Below are 23671 nucleotides of genomic sequence, written 5' to 3'. Positions count from 1 at the left end.
CCCCTTACAGACCTCTTAAGAATGGGGTGAGCTCAATAGTAGATAGTCTTTGGTTAAAGCTTTTGGGATTTTGGGAAGAGACCACAGAGTCAGGTAGTGCATTCCAGGCATTAACAACTCTGTTACTGAAGTCATATTTTCTACAATCAAGATTGGAGCGGTTCACATTAAGCTTAAATCTATTGTGGGCTTGTGTATTGTTGCGATTGAAGCTGAAGTAGTCTTTGACAGGAAGGACATTGTAGCACATGATTCTATGAGTTAAACTCAGGTCATGCCGAAGGCGGCGGAGTTCTAAATTTTCGAAACCCAGGATTTCAAGTCTGGTGGCAATAGCGCAGAAAGCATTGAAACCAAGAGTGATAAGAGTTTATCAAGTTTCCTTGCAGCCTTGTTGACATTGGAGATGTTATGTCTGTCACCCGGTCCTGGAATTTTTAGAGATACATTTTCAAACCAGCTTTCAGCCGAGCGATCCTTCCTCTTGGGTATCGGGTGCTATTTAAATCTGCCCACTGAACTTGGTTCACCCTTGAGCTTGGTTCACCCTTCCCCCACCCCAACTTTATTTTCCGAAGACGTCTGACTTCTTGCACAATAAGATAGTATAATTGAGGAAGGTCATGCCTGGTCATCTTGGAACAGCTGAGTTATTCATTACATGCCCAGCTTGGAGAAACATCTGTGTTTTTGTGCAACTGAAGACTCCAGCAAGGAGTGGCGTGCAGACAGTGCAGACCTTACTCAGCAGAGTAGGCAGGAGTTCCCCCAAGTGTAACAAGACGTTCTTGCTGCAGTTTGCAGAAAACGAAGGTCTACCACCCTGCTATTTTCTCCAATTGCTTACCTTCCTAATGTGGGACTATACAGTTTCCGTGGTGGTTATAAGAAGTGCAGAATTTGAAGAACAATAGATTAAAGGTAAAGGTTCCCCTCGCACAGATGTGCTAGGCGTTCCCGACTCTAGGGGGTGGTACTCATCTCCGTTTCAAAGCCGAAGAGCCAGGGCTGTCCGAAGACGTCTCCGTGGTCATGTGGCTGGCATGACTCAACGCCAAAGGTGCACGGAATGTTGTTCCCTTCCCACCAAAGGTGGTCCCTATTTTTCTACTGGCATTTTTTACATTTTTTTACGTGCTTTCGAACTGCTAGGTGGGACAAGTAATGGGAGCTCACCCCGTTATGCGGCACTAGGGATTCAAACCGCTGAACTGCCGACCTTTCAATCGACAAGCTCAGCGTTTTAACCACCGCACCCCTTTTTAACAATAGATTAGGGAAAGCTTGATATAAATAGATGGATGTCAGACCTGAAAGATCAGATCCACATGTGAAGGGCCAATCCAAACAATTTATTCCTAAAAATCGATGCACGAGAATCTTTTCAACGAATTCAGAGGTGTCAAACTCGGACGGATCCAGCCCGTAGGTTGCTTAGATCTGGCCCGCGAGGCCGCCCTGGAAACAGCGAAGGACTGGCCCCCGTTGCCTCTTCCAGTGAAAATGGAGCTTGCAAGGGCTATGGGGAGCCCTCCTGAGCTCTGGTTTCGCTGGCAGAGGGTTGCAGGAGGCCATCGCAGGTGAAAACGGAGCTCAGGAGCCCATTTTTGCTGGCAGAGTACTCAGGCCACCACAGGCGCCCTTGACATGAGTGATGTTGAGCTGGCCATGCCCACCCAAGGCCCCCTGAGGTCAAACACAACTCTGATGTGGCCCTCAATGAAATCGAGTTTGCCACCCCTGAACTAACTGGTTAACACCTACCTGGGGTTAGAAAAAGGTCAACAGAATTCAAGGGAGGTTGGATTTAGTTCACTTGCGGTGACATAGAGATTCTAGGCTGATTCCTCTCTTAACCCCACCCCCTGGTTTTGCCACTCCTTCTACAATGGGTATTACTTCAGGACTTCAAAGGAACTTCATTGAACCTGTTATGCAGATGAGGGACACCTTAATTCTTCATTTTCCAAAATCTTTGTTCCATTTGTAAAACTTCACCTTCCTTCCAAGATTGAGACCTGGAGCAAATTACCATTCCTCAGAGGTGACTATCACCATACAACTCACAACTTACGTGGCACAGCAGAGAAGGGACATGACCACAAAGATAACAGGGAAGGCATATAGTGCTCCTCTAGGGAAGGAGTGAGAGACGTGAGCCCAGAGATCATCCAGGTATTCTGACAACCAGGACCGACGAACACCTATGGAGTCAACCGAAAAGTTACCTCAGCTTCTGAGACAAGAAGTGTATCATTTCCCCTGATTTCCTTTGACAGAATGAACACAAAATACATTTTTCATCCTGCTATGTGAAGAACTGAGAAACCCCAGGGGTGAAATCCAAAATTTTTCCCTACCGGTTCTGTGAGCGTGGCTTGGTGGGCATGGCAGGGGAAGGATACTGCAAAATCTCCATTCCCACCCCACTCCAGGGGAAGGATCCTGCAAAATCCCTATTCCCTCCCCTCCTGGGGGAAGGATCCTGCAAAATCCCCATTCCCACCCCAATCCTGGAGGAAGGATATTGCAAAATCCCCATTCCCTCCCCACTCCTGGAGAAAGAATATTACAAAATCTCCACTCCCAGCCCACTCTGGGGCTAGAGGTGGTATTTGCCTGTTCTCCGAACTACTCAAAATTTCCACTACCTGTTCTCCAGAACCTGTTAGAACCTGCTGGATTTCACCCCTGATAAACCTCTGGCTAAACACCCTAACTGCTGTTTATAAAAGTCCATTTTTGCCTTATTTCTAAACCTTATCATGTGAAAAGTGGGAAGCATCCAGAGGACAAATCGTTGTGAGGGGAAAAGTAAACATGAGCTAGGTGGGTAATTCTACTTAATTGGCCGGTGTAGCTTTCATGACATTTAAATCGGTGTTTTTTAAATGTGACGACTTTAAAATGTGTGGGACTTCAACTGCCAGAATGGTGGCTGGAGAATTTGGGGAGTCGGAAGTCCACACTTTTTAAAGTCATCAGGTTTGAAAAATACCGATTAAGGGATTGATAATCATTTTCATGTTTTCACTAAACCATTTTCCCTGCAGATTCTGAAATGGTTTGTCTAAACTTTGACCAATTGAATGCTAGAAACCAGATAGTGCTAAACAGTTTCATTTTCATTTCCATTTTCATTAACTAGATGTGCTAAACAGTTTCATTTTCCTTATGAAAAATATTTAAGAATACTTCCTGCTTTTGTAAACATGAATTTTTCTGCATTTTAGAGTGACAAAAGGTTTCTCACCCTTTGTCAGTAATGTAATGCCCAAATCCCTTTCAGTATGTAGGTATGTAGGTATTTATGGCACTTTTAACAATAGATTAGGGAAAGCTTGATATAAATAGATGGATGTCAGACCTGAAAGATCAGATCCACATGTGAAGGGCCAATCCAAACAATTTATTCCTAAAAATCGATGCACGAGAATCTTTTCAACGAATTCAGAGGTGTCAAACTCGGACGGATCCAGCCCGTAGGTTGCTTAGATCTGGCCCGCGAGGCCGCCCTGAAACAGCGAAGGACTGGCCCCCGTTGCCTCTTCCAGTGAAAATGGAGCTTGCAAGGGCTATGGGGAGCCCTCCTGAGCTCTGGTTTCGCTGGCAGAGGGTTGCAGGAGGCCATCGCAGGTGAAAACGGAGCTCAGGAGCCCATTTTTGCTGGCAGAGTACTCAGGCCACCACAGGCGCCCTTGACATGAGTGATGTTGAGCTGGCCATGCCCACCCAAGGCCCCCTGAGGTCAAACACAACTCTGATGTGGCCCTCAATGAAATCGAGTTTGCCACCCCTGAACTAACTGGTTAACACCTACCTGGGGTTAGAAAAAGGTCAACAGAATTCAAGGGAGGTTGGATTTAGTTCACTTGCGGTGACATAGAGATTCTAGGCTGATTCCTCTCTTAACCCCACCCCCTGGTTTTGCCACTCCTTCTACAATGGGTATTACTTCAGGACTTCAAAGGAACTTCATTGAACCTGTTATGCAGATGAGGGACACCTTAATTCTTCATTTTCCAAAATCTTTGTTCCATTTGTAAAACTTCACCTTCCTTCCAAGATTGAGACCTGGAGCAAATTACCATTCCTCAGAGGTGACTATCACCATACAACTCACAACTTACGTGGCACAGCAGAGAAGGGACATGACCACAAAGATAACAGGGAAGGCATATAGTGCTCCTCTAGGGAAGGAGTGAGAGACGTGAGCCCAGAGATCATCCAGGTATTCTGACAACCAGGACCGACGAACACCTATGGAGTCAACCGAAAAGTTACCTCAGCTTCTGAGACAAGAAGTGTATCATTTCCCCTGATTTCCTTTGACAGAATGAACACAAAATACATTTTTCATCCTGCTATGTGAAGAACTGAGAAACCCCAGGGGTGAAATCCAAAATTTTTCCCTACCGGTTCTGTGAGCGTGGCTTGGTGGGCATGGCAGGGGAAGGATACTGCAAAATCTCCATTCCCACCCCACTCCAGGGGAAGGATCCTGCAAAATCCCTATTCCCTCCCCTCCTGGGGGAAGGATCCTGCAAAATCCCCATTCCCACCCCAATCCTGGAGGAAGGATATTGCAAAATCCCCATTCCCTCCCCACTCCTGGAGAAAGAATATTACAAAATCTCCACTCCCAGCCCACTCTGGGGCTAGAGGTGGTATTTGCCTGTTCTCCGAACTACTCAAAATTTCCACTACCTGTTCTCCAGAACCTGTTAGAACCTGCTGGATTTCACCCCTGATAAACCTCTGGCTAAACACCCTAACTGCTGTTTATAAAAGTCCATTTTTGCCTTATTTCTAAACCTTATCATGTGAAAAGTGGGAAGCATCCAGAGGACAAATCGTTGTGAGGGGAAAAGTAAACATGAGCTAGGTGGGTAATTCTACTTAATTGGCCGGTGTAGCTTTCATGACATTTAAATCGGTGTTTTTTAAATGTGACGACTTTAAAATGTGTGGGACTTCAACTGCCAGAATGGTGGCTGGAGAATTTGGGGAGTCGGAAGTCCACACTTTTTAAAGTCATCAGGTTTGAAAAATACCGATTAAGGGATTGATAATCATTTTCATGTTTTCACTAAACCATTTTCCCTGCAGATTCTGAAATGGTTTGTCTAAACTTTGACCAATTGAATGCTAGAAACCAGATAGTGCTAAACAGTTTCATTTTCATTTCCATTTTCATTAACTAGATGTGCTAAACAGTTTCATTTTCCTTATGAAAAATATTTAAGAATACTTCCTGCTTTTGTAAACATGAATTTTTCTGCATTTTAGAGTGACAAAAGGTTTCTCACCCTTTGTCAGTAATGTAATGCCCAAATCCCTTTCAGTATGTAGGTATGTAGGTATTTATGGCACTTGTAAGACTGCTGACCCAAGAACAAACTCGAATGACAGTTTATTGTACCTCAGTTGCAATAATATAAAAACTTATATTTACCGTAGATCAAGCTACACTTTGTCTAGCCTCCTCAAGAGGCTGCTGGAAGGAACAAGGCAGAAACACGGCAAAAAGATAGAAAATTCATGAACAAAAATGAACTGGTGGGCCGCGGTGTGGCTCAGGCTGTAAGAAGCCTGTTATTAAACACAGCTGCCTGCAATTACTGCAGGTTCAAGCCCCATCAGGTCCAAGGTTGACTCAGCCTTCCATCCTTTATAAGGTAGGTAAAATGAGGACCCACATTGTTGGGGGGGCAATAAGTTGACTTTGTAAATATACAAATAGAATGAGACTATTGCCTTACACGCTGTAAGCCGCCCTGAATCTTCGGAGAAGGGCGGGATATAAATGTAAACAAAAAAAAAGCAAACAAAAAACAAAAAACCAAAAAAAACTGGACGAACAATTTTGAAGAACATGTGTCATAAGGTTATGTAACCATTTTATTATCAAAAGTCTTTGACTACATATAGCTGGGGAACACGAGCAAGAAATACTTTGGGGTATATGTTGGTATCTGATTGGTAATTTGGGGAGAGAACACTGGGCTCAGTTGACCATGGAGTTTAATTCAACCAGAATTATTGTTATGTTCTTAAACTTTTATCAAGTTTACAGATGTACAGATTAACCGAGTTGGAAGGGACCTTGTAGGTCATCTAGTCCAACCCCCACCCAAACAGATCCTATACCATTTTTGACAGATGGCAGTCCAGTCTTTTCTTGAAAGCCTCCAGTGATGAAGCTCCCACAACTTCTGAAGTCAACTTCTGTTCTACTGGTTGATTGTTCTCACTGTCAGAAAATTTCTCCTTATTTCCAGGTTGAATCTCTCCTTGTTCAGTTTCCATCCATTATTCCTTGTCTGGCCTTTGGGTGCTTTGGAAAATAGCTTGACCCCCTCCTCTCTGTGGCAGCCCCTTAAATATTGGAAGGCTGCTATCATGTCTCCCCTGGTCCGTCTCTTCACTTAGAGTAGTCATGCCCAGTTCCTGCAACCATTCATCATATGTTTTAGTCTCCAGTCCTGGGGTGAAATGTAAAATTTGTTACTACCAGTTCTGTGGGCATGGCTTGTGGGGTAATGTGACTGGGTGGGCGTAGCCAACTGATTTTTTTTTTTTACTTTTAAAAGCATTTTTTCTACAACCTCTTGGGCCGAAAAGCTTATAGAAAACATGCTTTTAAAGGTTCTGATGATCAGGCAACTCAACTGGGATCACCAGAGGAAAAAAAAAAACTTTTAAAGAGTTCTGACGATCCCAATTCAGCCACGCGATCATCAGAAGCTTTTTTTGTTTACTTTTAAAAGCATTTTTTGGCCGAAGAAAAAATGCTTTTAAAAGTAAAAAAACAACAACAACCCTCTGATGATCACATGGCTCAGCTAGGCATCGGCGGGGTGTGTGTGCATTTTTGCTATCAGTTCTCCGAACCATCCGCCATCATCGCTACCGGATCGGGCGATCTGGTCTGAACCTGGAGCATTTCACCCCTGCTCCAGTCCCCTAATCATCTTGGTTGCTCTTCTCTGCACTTTTTCTAGAGTCTCAACATCTTTTTTATAGTGTGGTGACCAAAACTGGATGCAGTATTCTAGGTGTGGTCTTACTAAGGCTTTACAGAGTGATATTAGTACTTCCCTTGATCTTGATTGTATCCCTCTGTTAGTGCAATTTAGGATTGCATTGGCTTTTTTGGCTGCCGCCGCACACTGTTGGCCCATATTTAACTGATTGTTCACTAAGACTCCAAGATCCCTCTCATAGTTCCTGCTATTAAGCCTCGTTTCACCCAGTCTGTATGTGTATTTTGGGTTTTTCATGCCTAAGTGTAAGACTTTACTTCCCTCCACATTGAATTTCATTTTGTTAGATAGGGTCCAGTGTTCAAGTCTGCCAAGATCCATCTGGATCTTGAGCCTATCATCTAGGGGATGTTAGCTATTTTTGCCAGTTTAGTGTAAGTTTGTGACTCTTAAGCATCCTGAGCTAGAGAAGTCACTTCCTTCCATGTGAGGCCATTCCACCCAACTATCATGTGGCTATTTTAAAAAAACTTACGTCGGTTCGTGTGTCCAAGATTTCCAGTGTTTGGCCTTGTGGTCACCTGTAGCGACACAGGGTGTTGCTTCAGCTGCTTTTCAGGTCTGGGTCTTCTAAGCCTGTTGTGAAAGATAGCGATTAAGGGCATCCTGGCCCCATCACAGACATAGACTGGAGACATGGCCATTGAGAGCATCTGGAAGCAGACTATTTCTTGCCACACGGCATCCATGGCTTATCGGATGCAGGCAAGGTCAGTTAGAACTGCCTCTTGGTCACACATGGACACACACACACCCGTTACGCTGCAAATTTGGGAAAACACCGGATCACGAAGTTTGTTCGAAATCAGTCAAAAGTGGTAGAATCAAAACAGTTCCTTATTGATCGGAAATCGGAAGGGTCTCCGCAGTCCCGAAGCAATAATCCAATATTCTGGAAACTAATTACAGACCCGGCATGCCGTTTAGAAATCCTTCTGGAGGGCTACGCTCAACAAACTGCAGATCCAAGCCAAGGCGTGCCCGGCGGATTCCAACTGCTTGCACACATGGAACCTGGCAACCTTTATGATGTCACTTAAGCCTCTGTAATGCAACCTTCCTCCACTCACTGTCTTTCAGACATGTTGGAATCATAATATTCCAGGCGGTGTTGCAGTGTGTGTGTGTGGTCTTTCATGTTCACAGGATCAAGCTACCATGGAGGTATGGGTGTGTACGCAGAGTAGTGGTGGGTTTCAAACTTTTTTACTACCAATTCTGTGGGTGTGGCTTGGTGGGCGTAGCATGGCTTGTTGGGCATGGCAGGGGAAGGATACTGTAAAATCTCCATTCCCACCCCACTCCAGGGGAAGGATACTGTAAAATCTCCATTCCCTCCCCAATCCAGGGAAAGGTTACTGCAAAATCCCCATTTCCTCCGGATCAGCTGGGATTTGGAAGGCAGAGAATAGAAGGGGGCGGGGCCAGCCAGAATTTTTACTACTGGTTCTCCAAACTACTCAAAATTTCTGCTATTGGTTCTGCAGAACTGGCCAGAACCTGCTGAAACCCACTTCTGGTGCAGAGACACGTGTGGTTGGAGTGGTGGTATTGCCTGTCAAATATCTTTGCTATTTCTGAAGGAACGCTTCTAATCATGGAAATCTACCATGGTGTAGGTAGGAGAAGAGTAGGCAGAGCCTGAGGGTGGAGTCAAATGAGCCATCAGCCTAGAATCATTACGTTCCCATAAATGGTCTAAGTTTAACTTCTTGAGTTCTGCTGAGCCTTATCTAGTGCCAATTTAGAGTTGACCGTTAATGGACTCAATCCATCAGGCATGATGTGCAGTCCCGATTCTTCATGCCTGATGGATGGTCTGGGATGGCTTTGGAAAGCCCTCTTTTATTCATTAAGAGTTGGGCCTTTTTTGTGGTGGAATACATTATGCAATCCTTGCCTGTCTAAAATCTTCCCTATCTCTCTTTAACCATAAAAGAGCCGCAGTGGTGCAGTGGTTAGAGTGCAGTACTGCAGGCTACATGACCGGCTGCCAGCAGTTTGGCAGGTCGAATCTCACCAGGCCAGGGGTTGGCAACCTGCAGCTCTGGAGCCGTATGTGGCTCTTTCACCCCTCTGCTGCGGCTCCCTGTTGCCAGTCAGCTCCACAATTGATAGGGCTTTTGGTTAGGATAGATAGAGGAAAAAGGACGCCGCACTAGGTGAAGACTCTATGGTGGGGGAACCGGACTTCTGGTTGAGTCCAGAATTGGACAGGGGGCTTCCAGTTAGGGCCTTTGAGTATTTGAGTATTTAAGGTTGCCGACCTCTGCAACTGACTCAAGGTTGACTCACCCTTCCATCCTTCCAAGGTGGGAAAAATGAGGACCCAGATTGTTGGAGGCAATATGCTGACTCTGTAAACTGCTTAGAGAGGGCTATAAAGCATTATGAAGCAGTATATAAATCTTAAGTGCTATTACGAAGGAAGGAAGGAAGGGAAGGAAGGAGGGAAGGAAGAAAAGAAGGAAGGAAAGAAGGAAAGAAAAGGAAGGAAGGAAGCCCTGGTGGCGCAATGGTTTGAATGAAGTATTGCAGGCTAACTCTGCCCACAGCCAGGAAGTTCGATCCTGATTAGCTCAAAGTTGACTCAGCCTTCCATCCCTCCGAGGTGGGTAAAGCGAGGACCCAGATTGTTGGATGGGCAATATGCTGACCCCGTAAACCACTTAGAGAGGGCCGTAAAAACACTGTGAAGCGATATATAAGTCTAAGTGCTATTGCTATGATGCAAAGCTCCCTTGGTTATCTTACAACTGGTCTTCATTGTGTACAAGCAGAGGCTCTTACATCCCATTTCAAACTTTGCTGGTCCATGCTCTTTGGGGTACTCTTTGGACTGGCAACCATTCACTAATCTTGGAAAGCATGCACTTGGAAATGTGAAGCCCCCCCCGCAATGAAATAAAATAATAAACAAAGCTCTCAGTTTGAATAATTCTGAGGTTGCATTTGGAAGCCTTAAAACCTATGGGGAGAAATTCATTCCTCACCGGGTAATTAATTATTATCAGTATTAATGCTGACTCAGTCCGCTGACAAGACTTTGCGCCGGGGCATCTGTCAAGAAAAACAAGGGAAGAAAGTACAGATCTACAAGAGATAAAACATTCTTTAATTACGTGGCTGTATTCTTCAGCTACATTCGTGTCTGTGTCGAGCAAATGATATGCAAATGCTGAATATGCGGTTGGGTTAACATCTGAAGGACCCACCTGTACTGGAGTTTGCTTAGCAGGATTTGGGGACAAGACTGAATAGAAAAACAACTTCTCCCTTTAGACAATTGCTAGAAGCAAAAGGAAGTTTAAAGGTAAAGGTTCCTCTCGCACATATGTGCTAGTCGTTCCTGACTCTAGAGGGCGGTACTCATCTCCATTTCAAAGCTGAAGAGCCGGCGCTGTCCGAAGATGTCTCCGTGGTCATGTGGCCGGCGTGACTCAACACCAAAGGCGCACGGAACGCTGTTCCCTTCCCACCAAAGGTGGTCCCTATTTTTTCTACTTGCATTTTTTACGTGCTTTCGAATTGCTAGGTTGACAGAAGCTGGGACAAGTCACGGGAGCTCACCCTGTTACGCGACACTAGGGATTCGAACCACTGAACTACCAACCTTTCAATCGACAAGTTCAGCATTTTAGCCACTCAGCCACTGTGTCCCTTAAAAAGGAAGTTTACTGGTAGCTTAACCACTTCAGATATGGCGATGCCTACTAATAATGATGAATTAAAGAGTAGCAGTAAACAATTTTTTTTTCAACTGAACAGCCTCTTGGTTTGACAGGTGACAATTCCGATCATTCCCATCCTACAAGACTTTTTGTAGCCAAGGTTGGTTGTAGTAAAAGATACATCTATGATTCACATCAAGACATGTTGACTAGATGGTTTGGCCTCCTACAGATTAATCTGGCTTTCGGGAGCTCTCTGAGGCTTCCTCAAAACATTGGAGGCTAGCAAATATTCAACAATTAAGATCTCTGCTCAGGTATCCCCAAAATGAAAATTTTCCTCCTCTTTCCTTAGTCAGCAGGAGATTCTGCTGATGGAGCTGTCCTTGTCTTTTGATATCAGTGGAATCTTTGGGAAGACCTTCAATCAATCAAAACAGAGCTGGAAGGGACCTTGGGAGGTCTTCTAGTCTAACCCGCTGCTCAAGAAGAGAGCCTATACCAGTGATGGTGAAACTTTTTGGCACCTAGTGCCCAGAGCGTCGCAAACCCAAAGACCAGCTGGTCGGCGCACGCATGCCTGTTTTTGGCCATTTTGGATAGCCGTTTTCAAGCTGTTTTTGGCCAGAAAACTACTTGAAAAATGGCTCGAAAACGGCCAAAAATTGGCCTGAAAATGGCTCAAAAAACAACCCAAAAACATCCTGGAATTGGCCTAAAAAGGCCTGAAAGCCTGAAAACAGCTGAAAAACTGCCTGAAAACTACTCAAAAAATGGCCTGGAAACACCCAAAAATTGGCCTGAAAATGGCTCAAAAAACAACCCAAAAACATCCTGGAATTGGCCTAAAAAAGGCCTGAAAACAGCCTGAAAATGGCCAGAAAAACTGCCTGAAAACTACTCAAAAAATGGCCTGGAAACGGCCAAAAATTGGCTTGAAAATGGCTCAAAAAATAGCCCAAAAACTTCCTGGAAAATGGCCTAAAAAAGGCCTGAAAACAGCCTGAAAATGGCCAGAAAAACTGTCTGAAAACTACTCAAAAAATGGCCCGGAAGCCCAAAAATTGGCCTGAAAATGGCTCAAAAAACATCCCAAAAACATCCTGGGAAATGGCCTGAAAATGGCCTGAAAACAGCCTGGAAAACAGCCTGATTTTTGGCCGTTTTTCAGGCCAAAAATTCTCCAGCACTCTGGCGCCCGCGAAGACCAACTGACCAGTGTGCATGTGTGTGCTGGAACCCAGAAGGTCAGCTGGCGATGGTGCGCATGCCCACAGAGACGGCTCTGCATGCTACCTCTGGCATGCATCCCATAGCTTCGCCTATACAATTTGGGAGAAGTGGCTGTCTTAATTTCTTCCTCAAAAAAAGGGCCTCTGGTGGCTCAGACTGGTAAGACAGTCTGTTATTAACAGCAGCTGCCTGCAATTACTGCAGGTTCAAGCCCCACCAGGCCCAAGGTTGACTCAGCCTTCCATCCTTTATAAGGTAGGTAAAATGAGGACCCAGATTGTTGGGGGCAATAAGTTGACTTTGTATATAATATACAAATGGATGAAGACTATTGCTAACATAGTGTAAGCCACCCTGTGTCTTCGGAGAAGGGCGGGATATAAATGCAATTTTTTTTTAAAAAAAAAACCTCCCTTGATGAACCATCGTGAGAACAGTGATGGGGGAAGAAAGTGAACATTTCAAAACTTCCCCTCCTACCAGCTAAAAATGCAAAGCCGATCATAGGAATTCATGCAGCTAACGTCCTCCTGGCTCTAAGACAGGGGTCTCCAACCTTAGCAACTCTAAGGCTTGCGTTCTGGGAGTTGAAGTCCACAAGTCTTAAAGTTGCTCCAGGTTGGAGACCCTCTGCTCTAAGAAGTCCCATATCGCTGTTCATCCATTCCAGAATGCGATCCTAAAAAAACGCACACCTGACACATGTACAAGTGCTATATACCATTGCAACATTCTGCAGAGCCTTCGCATTGTTTCCCTTATGCAGCAAAACACTGTTGGCAAAAATACAAGGGTAATGGAAGTTTATTTTACGATGATAAATACGTTGTGGTGGGCCGCGCAGGAGAAGACCCCTCCTTGTTTGAGCGTTGGCGGCAAAAGCCAAAGACGGGTTTCATCTTGACTAGTAGTCCATCTGCTCAGTGTCGCAGCCCAAGACCTCCATCCTCAGTGCAATATACTTGTTCCACTTGAGTGGGTGTATCCTCAAATATTTGGCAAAGAATGGGACATCCAGAAAGTTCATCATGGGCTGGAAATAATCGTGGTTTCCCTGGAAAACCTGAAAAACAAGAGGATTGTAAGCAGGGCTGGGCTGCTGGGGGTTCGCAGGGGTTCGGGAGAACCTCTAGCTAAGATTCTGTGCAGTTCGGAGAACTCCCAAATCCCACTCCTGGCTGGCCCAGGAGTCCTCACACGGCCTGGTTTGGATGCAGGCTAAGTGCAGGGTACACATGGAGGTTTGGGGAGGCAAAAACAGGCCTATTGAAAGTTCGAGAATGCCGGAAACGGGCCCATTTGTGGCCTCTGTAGGGCCTGCGGAGCCTGGGGAGGCTGTTTTTGCCCTCCCGGAGGCTCGAGAAAAGCTTCTGCAGCCCAGCGAGGGCAAAAATGCTTCCACACCGTGGTGCAGGAGGCCAACTAGGCCACGCCCACCATGGCCACACCCACCCAGCAACCAGGCAGAGAACCCCTTGCTAAAATTTTTAAAGCCCACCCCTGATTGTAACAGTTGCTTTTCTCAGACCTTTTCACTGATAAGCAAAAAAAATAAATAAAAAATGACCCACTGATAGTCCTCAGCTTACAACTGTTCACTTAGTGACCGTTCAGTGAGAAAAGTGACTTATCACCGCTTTTCACACTTACAACCCATGTAGCATCCCTACGGTCCCGTGATCACAATTCAGATTCTTGGTTCCTATTTACGACGGTGGCATATGCAATGTCCTGAGCTCATGTGCTCCACTGTTGTGACCGTCTTACATGCCAGGTCAATGGGGAAGCCAGGTTCACTTAAAAACTGAGGTACTAACTGAACAACTGCAGCGATTCACTGAACAACTGTGGCAAGAAAGGTCGTAAAATGGGGAAATAGTCACTTATAGCAACAGTCTCCCTTAGCAACAGAAAGTCTAGGCTCAATGCTGGTCGTAAGTCAAGGACTAACTATATGCCCGGCTCGGGAATTCTGGGGGTTGAAGTCCACACATCTTAAAAGTTGCCAAGGTTGAGAAACGCTGATTAGGATATAAGGAGAAAAATCCCCAATGAAGGAACATTTAGTGCTATCGAAACAGAAGTGTTGTGTCTCGCCTGCTCCCCCTGCCGCAGCCGGGCCCCTCTTATCTCCTGCCGGACGCTGATAGTTCGGAAGAATGTCCTGGCATGCTTCCAGGCCCCAGCCCTGGCACCATGCCCGGACAGGCCGAGCAAGATGAAGGGCCTGACGTGCCTTCAGCCCCCAGTCCTGGCACCATGCCCAGGCAAACGGAGCAACTAAACCCCTCAGCATGTGAACCTGAAGAATGTGAAGCCAGTCATGAGCTCAGATTACCAACAGCTGGAGGTTGGAGAGATCCTCGCTTCTGGAGAGTAGAGAGGCGACGTCAGCAAAAAGAAGGGAGGGGCAGGCCTGGATAAGTGCTGAGTCATGGAGCCACACCCCATGGCCTATATAAAGGATCTGCTTTCTGGCATTCTCTGAGTCAGGCAAAGTCTAACTTGGATTGCTGAAGTCACTTCCTGGTCTCCTGCCTGCCTTGAGAACTCTGATAGGACTTTGGCAGAGCTGCAGAGGCACGCTTGATACGGGCTTCCCCGACCCGGCCGTCAGCGGAGGAGTGGGACATGACAAGAAGACTCAAAAGTCCAGCAACGCACACTTAACAAATGTTTCACTCGGCAACATAAAATTTTGGGCTCAATTGTGGTCGTAAGACAAGGATTCCCTGTAGGCAGAAATGGTACCGACCTGTTTCTCCCCATGTTGAAGGACGGATGTCCAGTTTTGTCCATCCATGCTGGTGGAAAGACTGAACTCCTTTACATACATATGGGTGAAGACAGACTTGGCGCCTTGAGTTATTAATCCTGTCACCCGTACGATCTTCTTAAAGTTCACCTGAAGCCACTCGGCTGTGCTGTCGACCTGGGGGAAGAGATGGAAATTACACCCTTGCTCCATCCTCCAACATTTCAGGCTTTCTAGCGCCTTTTCCCGATCACCGATTATGTTAAAAGAAGACAGAGGTCAGGCCTAGAAGTCAACTTTTCCATTGGGCCTTCAGCAGCGGTGAAATCCTGCGGGGTTTGCCACCGGTTCCCTGACCGCGCATGCGTGGCGTGTGCCAAACACGTGCTGTGCTTGCGCATACGTAGTGTGTACCAAATGCACGCTGTGTGCACATGCGCAGGGTGACCAAACGCAAGCTGTGCAAGTGGACGCGTCAAAGACTCTTCGTGTGGAAAAAGGACGCTTTCTACAGTAAGTAGAACAGCGAGGGGGGAAAACAGCTGTGCTGCGCTATTTAGACTTGCTAGAAAGCAGGATTTCCTGCTTTCTAGTGAATATAAATCGCACTGCACAGCTGATTGTCAGAAATACTGTTTCAGACCAACCGGTAGCTTTTTTTTTTTTTTTTTACTACCGATTCGCTGAACCGGTAGCTTTTATCACTACCAGTTCTCCCAAACCGGTATGAACCAGTAGGATTTCACCACTGGCCTTCAGGCCTGCCACATTTAGTGCTGTGGGAAACTGGGAGGGGGGATTGTATGGGCCAGCGGTGATATATAGTCATAATAACATTCCTTTCTCTGAGAGTCAAGGACATCTTGCCCTGCACCTGGAGGGGTGTGACTGGGAGGCATCTCCAGTTGCGATGGTGCATTGATTGGACCATGTGGGTGCAGGGGGAAGGGACGTGGAGTTTCCTTTGGGTGGGGAAAACCTGGAAGCTTTCAGATTTGGGTTTTCCCAGATGTGCCAATATGACATCTCTAATAAAATGGAACTTTGAGGAACTTCAAGTCTTGGAGTCTTATTTCGTTGGGGGTGTTACTTGGAACCCTGGCAACAGACTTACAAAAGTTCACTTAGTGATTGTTCAGAGTTACAACAGCGCTGGAAAAAGTGACATTCACACTTAACAACCGTTGCCGCATCCCCCCCATGGTCACCTGATCAAAATTCAGGCTCTTGGCAACTGGTTCATATTTATGACGGTTGCAGTGTCCCAGGTCAACTTTCGATCAACTTTTGCGACCTTCTGACGGGGGCAAAGTCGATGGGGGAAAAGCCAGATTAAACAACTGCAATGATCCGCTTAGTAACTGTGGCGAGAAAGGTCATAAAATGGGGCAAAGCTCACAAATGTCTTGATGAGCAACAGAAGTTTTGGGCTCAATTGTGGTTGAAAGTCAAAGCTATATGATAAGCTGTGTGATATAAAAACGGCAATGGACAACAGGAGGCAGCCGAAATGGTTGTCCCATCCCATGAAAAAAGCCCAATTGAGCATTTATCCAAGACCTGAGAGAGGAGAGCCATCTTTTAAAGCAGCGATGGTTAACCTTTTTGGTGCCGAGTGCCCAAAGTGCAAGCTCACTAATGTACGCACGATTGCCCGAATCCCCAAATGCAATGTTTGCACGTGTCTCCCATGTATGCGTGCATGCCCCACGCATGTACCTCGCCCCCCCCATCTCCCCGCACCCTGTTTTGGGTTCTAGATTGGTGCAGGAGGCTTTCCAGGCCCAAAGCACAGCGCGGGGGGCCTCGTGGGGCCCCCCCCATGCCTTGTTTTGGGCCTGGAAAGCCTCCTGCACCAACCTGCCCCCACCACGCATGCACGCCGCCCCCGCACATCCCCCCATGCACCCCGCCCCCCATTTATGCGCGGCAGAGACCTGAAGACCAGCTGGCCAGCGGGAGGCGTGCACGCATGCATGGTGAAGCTGGGCTAGGGCGACAGCTGGCGTGCCTGCAGAAAGGGCTCTGCGTGCCACTGTGGCACACTTGCCATAGGTTTGCCATCACGGTTTTAAAGACTCATTTAGGGGGACTGTAGACATTAGTTGGGCACAGCATGGCAAATGCAAAACCATCATTGCAGCTGGAATGAAAGAAGCCAAAATAAAGGAAGTGTTGTGTCTGCGCCCCCCGACCCGGGCCCCCTGCCAGAAAGTGACTCGGAAAGTGAGGGGGAAGGGCCATCAGGATTTACCTCGGGAGCACCGGCTTCTCTGGCTCAGCTCCAGGAGCCAGAGGCAGGCCAGGTGGAGGAGATAACGAGGCTTCCGTCCCCTGACTCTTTGCCCCCCCCCCCAGGCCACGCCTCCAGACCCGGCTGATGGCAATCAGGCCTGGCTGGACCCTAGGTTTCATAGGCAGGAGAAGCGGGAACAACAGAAGCGGGGGTGGGGCAGGCCTAGGAAGTGCTGAGTCATGGAGCCACACCCCACAGGATATAAAAGCAGCAAGGGCTGCTATAGCCCTTCATGGCAAGCAAATTAACTGCTTAACTAGAGCTGAAGTACTGTTTGTCCTTGGCTGACACATCGGCAGCAAGAGAGATAACAGAGATACTTGGCAGACGCTCGCTAGTTTGCTGCCAGAAGCTGATAGTTGCCGGCTAATTAAGTCATCGCTCGGACTGAGGCGAGGGGGACAGAACAGGAAGACACGGTGCATACAATGAGAAACTAGAGAGTTTGGAGGAAGGAGGGCTTAGCCAATAGAGAAGGGAATTGAATTCTGGGAGATGAAATCCACCCATCTTAAAGCTGTTTGAAAAACACTGCTTATAGACATTCAATTTACCTTTGGTCTCCATGCATTTATTCTCCCTTTCAAATTGAGCCGGGCCAGAAAAGGAGACCAAGTAGCAAATGCATTGTCAACCCAAGAGGAGGCAGTAATCTGTTCATTGGGAATGGATTTGCTCTCCATTCCTAGTGGCATGGAACAGCCTAAAAGGAAAGAAAATAGACAAACCTAGTAACTTTCATTTAGAACAGGGGTCTCCAACCTTGGCTTTGCTGGCTGAGGAATTCTGGGAGTTGAAGTCCACAAGTCTTAAAGTTGCCAAGGTTGGAGACCCCTGATTTAGAACATAGAATCATAGCACTGGAGGGCACCTTGGAGGCCTTCTTATCCAAGGCTTGCTTGAGGCAGGAGACCTTATACCATTGATGGTCAAACGGTTATCCGCTCTTGTCCATTTAACTTCAGTAGCAGTGGTGGGATCCTCCTGGTTTAACAACCGGTTCGGTGATCATACGCTTCACGCAGGTGCACTTCACGCAGGTGCGCAGTTTGAAGAAATCTTCACTTCCACATTGCTTCGGAGGATAAACACAGCTGAGGTGTGGCAATCTGCTCTACCACATGAATCAGCTGAGAAGATCAAGGTAGGAAAATAAAGCAGGTGGGCAGGTGGGCCCATCTGATCGTCGGGGTGAACTGGTTCGCTTCCAGCTGATTGTCGGGGTGAACTGATTCACTTCCAGCTGATCGTTGGGGTGAACGGGTTCACTTCCAGCTGATCGTTGGGATGAACCGGTTCGTTTCCAGCTGATTGTCGGGTTGAACTGGTTCACTTCCAGGTGATTGTCAGGGTGAACCGGTTCGCTTCCAGCTGATCGTCGGGTTGAACCGATTCACTTCCAGCTGATCATCGGGGTGAACCAGTTCACTTCCAGCTGATTGTCGGGGTGAACTGGTTCACTTCCAGCTGATCGTCGGGGTGAACTGGTTCACTTTCAGCTGATCATCGGGGTGAACCAGTTCACTTCCAGCTGATTGTCGGGGTGAACTGGTTCACTTCCAGCTGATCATCGGGGTGAACTGGTTCACTTCCAGCTGATCATCAGAGCTACCGGTTCACCTGAACCAGTCCGAACCGGTAGAATCCCACCCCTGTTCAGTAGCCTCTTTCCTCTACCTCTATCCCTTGTGCCAGATCTTCGTTCCTTGAAGGGCATTCCATTGTATACATTGCATCAAACTGCTTTTGATCAAGACATCCTAACTTTCGTTGACTTCATCTTGGGGACAAGTCCTGCTTGGCAGCGGATTTTACCCTGATTTTTAAAGTCATACTATTTTTACCCGGTACAGAGTTACTCATTTACCTTCTTCTTATTAACTAGGCAATCTTGTATTTGTTTGCTCAGCAGTTAACGCATGGACCTTTCTCCCAAGTACAGTTGTACTGTACTAGAACCAGTGAGATGGAGTGATTAAAATGTTGAACAGGGACTTAACTTGAAGTCCAACCTTAGCCAAACGAATCTCCCTGGAGACTTAGGGCCTGTCTTTCTCTCTTAGTTCAACTCACCTAAAAAAGTTATTGCTTTGGTGAAAACTGGGGAAAGGAAAAGTACTAAGTAGGCTGCCTTTTTGCTCCTATAGGAAAGGTAACTGCAGTATTTTTTGGAGTATAAGACGTACCTTTCCCCCCCCCCCAACCAAAAAAAGAGGGTGAAAATCTGGGTGCGTCTTATACTCCAAATGTAGCCCTACCCAGTTTCTCAAATTGAGGTTTCAGAGGCTGAAAGAAACCTCATAAAAAAAGCCTCAAATGGAGCTTCAGATGCTTTTTTCTGAAGTTCTGTTTCAGAGGCTTTCAGAGGCAGAAAAAAGTTTTTCTGAAACAGAATTTCAGAGGCAGGAAAAAAAAGCAAAACAAAAAACAAAAAACAAGGCACAGAGCTTACAACCAAGGAACCTGTTGCTAAAATTCACCTCTGGGAACAGTTGATTGGGGATATTCCTGGGGGCTGATCGACCTGCCAATCAGCTTTTTTCTTATTTTCCTCCCCAAAAACTAAGATGTGTCTTATACTCCGATGCGTCTTATATTGCGAAAAATACAGTATATAAATGTTTTATTATTGTATTCAGCTGTAGCAGGGGTATTGTTCTGTCTGTATTTTCTTGGGTTGTGATAAAGTTTCATTGGTAGCCTCACACTGTAATGAACAGGGATACACATTCAATTTTGCAGCCATTAAGATTGTTGGATGAGCAGGTACAAAAACAGCCAGTGAAGTGACTGAAGCCTGGGAAAAGGGCCCCTCGTCAGTCAACAGGGGTGCTGATTTACCACCAGCTTATCAAGTACTTAGAAGGCTGGGCAGCACAAGCAAATGACAGCTAATGACTTAAAAGCCGCCCATCAACACCCCCCAAGCAACTTCTAAAAAGCCACATACAACAGGCACCATAGAAATACCACCCGTAGAAAAACACACACATGGCTACCGTGTTTTCCCGAAAATAAGACCCTGTCTTATATTTTTTTTGAACCCTGAAATAAGTGCTTGGCCTTATTTTCGGGGAGATTTTATTATTTTGGGGCGCGTGGAGCAAGACGGGGCTCCTCCTGCCCTCTTACCCGATTTCCAGCTCTGTCTCCCTAACCCTAACCAGAGGAAATGGCGGGGACTGGCTGCACATGCGTTTAAATATTTTGGGGAGGGCTTATTTTCAGGGAAGGGCTTATTTTTAGCACATGCACTCAAAAGCCCAATTGGGCTTATTATCTGGGGAGGGCTTATTTTTGGGAAAACACCGTAGAGAGGAGTTCCCTGAAGATGGGCTCCTGTACAAGTCCAAAAGCTAGGAAGACAAAACTTCTGGTCCCGGTTATTAGGACCAGATTGGGATATGGTCCAGATATGACTGTATGACTATAACTTGTTGCTGGCAATCCTTATGATTTATATTGATATATTGATCATCAATTGTGTTGTAAATGTTGTACCTTGATGAACGTATCTTTTCTTTTATGTACACTGAGAGCATATGCACCAAGACAAATTCCTTGTGTGTCCAATCACACTTGGCCAATAAAATTCTATTCTATTCTATTCTATTCTATTCTAATAACCTAGGTGCATCCCAATAGTTTCTGAGACCATACTGCCTCAACCACCCCACCCTCCTATGAATGGAAAAAGAAGGCAAAGCCTCGTTCCATACTGTTCAGGTCACAGCCTAACAGCTCCATCCTCAAGGTGTTGCGAAAGTTGAAGTGCGTTGGGTGGAGACGGAGATAACGGGCTACAATGGGAGGGTCGAAGGCATTGTCTTTCACGCTGACTCCATCCACGTTTCCAGAAAATGTCTGCAGGCAAGAAGCAAAAAAAAGCTGCTCTGTTCAGGACGTGCAAAGGAAGACGAGAGGAGTGATGCGGTGGCCTAGGGGTAAAGCTCTCGCCTCACAATCAGGAGGCGGTGAGTTCGATCCTGGGTAGAGACAGATATTTTTCTCTCTGGGCACGATGAGTATATATCTGCTGAGCAAAACTCCGCATTGGTGACAGGAAGGGCAACCGGCCAGTAAATACTCAGCTACCTCCATTCAGTTGCCCAGGCTCTATCCCACAAGGGATTATCGGATCGTTAAACAAAGATAATGATGATGAAAAGGAGGACAAGAGTTGTTAATAGGGGCTCTGCATGAAATCCATAACCTGGGATAGACAGCAATTCCTTCCTTCCTTCCTTCCTTCCTTCCTTCCTTCCTTCCTTCCTTCCTTCCTTCCTTCCTTCCTTCCTTCCTTCCTTCCTTCCTTCCTTCCTGTTAGAATGCAGTATTGCAGGCTCATTCTGCCCACAGCCAGGAGTTTGATCCTGCCCGGCTGAAGATTGACTCAGCCTTCCATCCCTCCGAGATCAGTAAAATGAGGACCCAGATTGTTGGGGGCCATAGGCTGACTCTGTAAACTGCTTAGAGAGGGCTGTAAAGTACTATGAAGCAGTATATAAGTCTAAGTGCTATTGCTATTGCTTAGCTTGTTTCTAGCCTCAGCCAAGCTCAGCTAAATAATTCGCCCCAGCTTGACTTCTTTCCAGAAGATGCTAAAATGTGAGTTGTTCCAGGGAGATTTTGCTGATCAAACCAACCCAGTCAAGGTTTGCTTGTTGTTAATTGTTAATTGAACCTTGAGGCTGTGATTGTTACTGCGTTATCAATTCTGTTGTTTGTTCAAGTATTACATGCATCTTTCTTAATTTCCCTTACGGTTGATGTTTTATTGTGATGGCTATCTTATTATTAACTGCCTAGCAGATTATATGTAACCCAGATGAAGAAAGAGAAGAGAAGGGGGAATGGAATGGAATGGAATGGAATGGAATGGAATGGAATGGAATGGAATGGGAGGGGAGGGGAGAGGAGAGGAGAGGAGAGGAGGGGAGGGGAGAGGAGAGAAGAGAAAGAGAAGAGAAGAGAAGAGAAGAGAAGAGAAGAGAAGAGAAGAGAAGAGAAGAGAAGAGGGAATGGAATGGAATGGAATGGAATGGAAGGGGAGAGGAGAGGAGAGGAGAGGAGAGGAGAGAAGAGAAGAGAAGAGAAGAGAAGAGAAGAGAGAAGAGAAGAGAAGAGAAGAGAAGAGAAGAGAAGAAGAGGAATGGAATGGAATGGAATGGAATGGAATGGAAGGGAGAGAGAGAGGAGAGGAGAGGAGAGGAGAGGAGGAGGAGAGGAGAGAGAGAGAGAAGAGAAGAGAAGAGAAGAGAAGAGAAGAGAAAAGAAGAGAAGAGAAGAGAAGAGAAGAGGGAATGGAATGGAATGGAATGGAATGGAATGGAATGGAATGGAAGGGGAGAGGAGAGGAGAGGAGAGGAGAGGAGAGGAGAGGAGAGGAGAGGAGAGGAGGGGAGGGGAGAGGAGAGAAGAGAAGGAGAAGAGAAGAGAAGAGAAGAGAAGAGAAGAGAAGAGGGAATGGAATGGAATGGAATGGAATGGAATGGAAGGGGAGAGGAGAGGAGAGGAGAGGAGAGGAGAGGAGAGGAGAGAAGAGAAGAGAAGAGAAGAGAAGAGAAGAGAAGAGAAGAGAAGAGAAGAGAAGAGAAGAGAAGAGAAGAGAAGAGAAAAGAAGAGAAGAGGGAATAGAATAGAATAGAATAGAATAGAATAGAATAGAATAGAATAGAATAGAATAGAACGTTTATTGTCACTTTGAATATACACTAGTCAGCATACATTAAAATGAAATTTCATTGCATTCAGCTCTCAAAAGATCATCATTATTCGTATACCCACATACACAAACACATACACGACACGGAGAAACATCACAGTCTAGTTCACATGTATACATGGTGATGGGAAAAAAGAATCAGAACAAAAAAAGGATGGCGTAAACAACAAAGCTGTTACAGAATCTTGTAGTCCTGCTATAGATAAAGCACTGCCACCTCCTGTTGGTCATTCATGTATGCATCCCATTTATCACCATGTTTAATCTGAGCCATAAAAAACAACAACAACTCTGAAGTCCTGTGCCAAGCAAGTCCACATTTTGCATTAACTTGGTTCTTTTCAGCGGTGTGCCAAATATTCAAATCCCTGTGTTATATTCTTGATTTGTTCTACTTTTGTGGTGGTTAAGAAAAGATGGGAACATAGCGATTCTCGCATTCTTTCTCAGGCACAAGTAATCCTCTATTTAGCCTTTTTTTCTATCCCAGCTGTAATGCTTTTGGTTTGAGGCTACTTCTCAGATTGAAGAATTATCTGCCAACTGCAATATCAGATTTAATGCAGCCTTTTCCATCCTGGATGTATTAAATTCACTGTCATTATTGCAATCATCAGGAGATAATTAAAAATGGAAAACAGCTCTAAACTTCAACTCTGCAGGTAGCAAATTTAAAGATTTGCAGCCTCAACGTGTCTGAAAGCTAAGGTAAAGGTAAAGGTTCCCCTCGCACATACGTTGTAATTGTTCCCGACTCTGGGGGGCGGTGCTCATCTCCGTTTCAAAGCCAAAGAGCCAGCGCTGTCCGAAGACGTCTCCGGGGTCATGTGGCCGGCATGAGTTAACACCAGAGGTGCACCGAATGCTGTTACCTTCCCACCAAAGGTGGTCCCTATTTTTCTACTTGTATTTTTACGTGCTTTCGAACTGCTAGGTTGGCAGAAG

At 46.0% G+C, this 23671-nt stretch overlaps 1 protein-coding gene across 1 annotated transcript in view; it reads right to left on the bottom strand.

Annotated features, from left to right (window-relative positions):
- Nucleotides 1-12738: 12738 nt before the first annotated feature.
- F8 (coagulation factor VIII) overlaps nucleotides 12739-23671 on the bottom strand; it is a 61337-nt gene continuing 50404 nt past the window's right edge. Inside the window, exons 23-26 of the mRNA XM_058196900.1 lie at nucleotides 20721-20865; nucleotides 17556-17704; nucleotides 14706-14882; nucleotides 12739-13013 (exon numbers count right to left, since the gene is read on the bottom strand). Coding sequence (XP_058052883.1) covers nucleotides 12855-13013; nucleotides 14706-14882; nucleotides 17556-17704; nucleotides 20721-20865 — 630 coding nt within the window. The 3' untranslated portion in view covers nucleotides 12739-12854. The remainder of the gene's footprint in view (nucleotides 13014-14705; nucleotides 14883-17555; nucleotides 17705-20720; nucleotides 20866-23671) is intronic.

Source organism: Ahaetulla prasina, chromosome 11 (genome assembly GCF_028640845.1).
Source record: "Ahaetulla prasina isolate Xishuangbanna chromosome 11, ASM2864084v1, whole genome shotgun sequence".
NCBI classification, from domain to species: Eukaryota; Metazoa; Chordata; class Lepidosauria; order Squamata; family Colubridae; genus Ahaetulla; species Ahaetulla prasina.
Note: the sequence above shows the minus strand (reverse complement) of the source record. Positions and strands in the feature narration are given on the sequence as shown.